The sequence below is a fragment of the Austrofundulus limnaeus genome, unplaced genomic scaffold, assembly GCF_001266775.1.
Source record: "Austrofundulus limnaeus strain Quisiro unplaced genomic scaffold, Austrofundulus_limnaeus-1.0 Scaffold393, whole genome shotgun sequence".
NCBI lineage: Eukaryota > Metazoa > Chordata > Actinopteri > Cyprinodontiformes > Rivulidae > Austrofundulus > Austrofundulus limnaeus.
The window spans coordinates 422,934-424,292 of record NW_013952795.1 but is presented as its reverse complement, the minus strand read 5'-3'; the positions used below and the strand labels follow the sequence as shown (position 1 = coordinate 424,292).

General features: G+C 42.0%; 1 protein-coding gene across 1 annotated transcript in view; it reads left to right on the top strand.

The window, feature by feature from the left end:
* Positions 1 to 884: 884 nt before the first annotated feature.
* Positions 885 to 1,359, top strand: part of LOC106528646 (phosphatidylinositol 3-kinase regulatory subunit gamma) — a gene marked incomplete in the record, with an annotated part of 8,291 nt that continues 7,816 nt past the window's right edge. The window contains 1 exon segment of the mRNA XM_014023863.1: positions 885 to 1,177. Within this exon segment, the coding sequence (XP_013879317.1) occupies positions 1,123 to 1,177 (55 nt within the window).

The following is a 1,359-nucleotide window of genomic DNA, read 5'->3' as shown; positions in this document are numbered from 1 at the left end:
ACCRGCGTTTTATGTCCTGTAGGAAAACTTTAGCAGCGTTAGCAGAGCTAGCAGTTGGTTTTGTCTCAGGTTGATGATGGCTGTGTTACGTTACGAAATTCTTAAACGTAAATTTTAACATCTAAATTTTAATTTTTACTTTCAGATTTACATATTTAGATGTGGGATTTAATATTTGTATATAATATTTAAAAGTTTGTAAAAAAAAAAAAGAAATAACAATAATAATTAGCAACATGTGAAAACAATGAGTTAAATAACAATAAAATGTTAGTGGATTTTTTTAAACTAGGGTTTTACACTAGAAAAGTGAGCTAAATAATGAGAAAGTGTCATTTTATTTTAGACTTGTGAAAGAGTCTGCTCATGTTCAAATGACCCAAATCTTCCTTTGGTTCTGGTCAAACCCGCAGCATGATGTTGTTTCAGTAAGAATGTGTTTTAGTCTGTAAATACAAGCCCAAACATTTAGGTGAAATGATTCCAGCTAGTTTTCCTGTTTCCATTCATGCTCTGTCAGGATTTATTCAGCTGTTCGGGCTCAGCTGAGAGGACCTGAATGAAACCGTCCGGACTGTACCATCTCAAACAAGAGGAGGGGGAGGTCCAGTCCGCTGAAATACTCAAAAACACAAAGATAATAATTTATATATGAAATCATCTGATGGTGTGTAYGAGATGTTTCTAAATAAGTGTGTCATATTTATTAGAGAAGGTGTGTTTCACCTGGTAATGACGTCTCCAGGTGGACCGAACCCCCCTCCTGGTCCTGCAGGTTGGGCTGAGCCTGGACGACGTTGCAGCAGCTCTTTAAAGTCGACCCACTTCCGAGACGAGGAGGAGAAGAAGGAGCAGCCGAGCCCGGAGAGGAGGAGACAGGAGACAGGAGACAGGAGGCAGCAGGCAGCCCGCGGAGCAGGACCGGACATAGAGACACCTGGACTCTGGCATGCCGCACTCGGAGGGGTTTCTGTCTTTTTTATTTGTTTGTCCCAGTCTTCCCAGGACTGCAGCCAAGCCTGAGTTAGGTTCATCTGCTGCTGAGAAATAATAATAATAATAATAAAAGGACTTAAAACATTAGAAACAAAGACAAGAAGTGCGACCCGGACTGGAACAGGAATGGTTTATCCTCCTGAAGGCTTATTCTACATCGAGATGGATCAAGCGCCACCAGGTGAGTTTGGCTTAAAAAAGCTTAAAGCTTTATTTTTTATTTTCTTGTAGTTTTACCTTCATGTCTTTGTAATAAAGCTGGGAGAGGAGCAGCTCCCCCAGCGGCGGCTCGGCGCACTCCTCTGACCCATTACGTAATACCTCTGGAGGAGCTGCGCAGCGGCCTCCTCTCTCTCTCTCTCT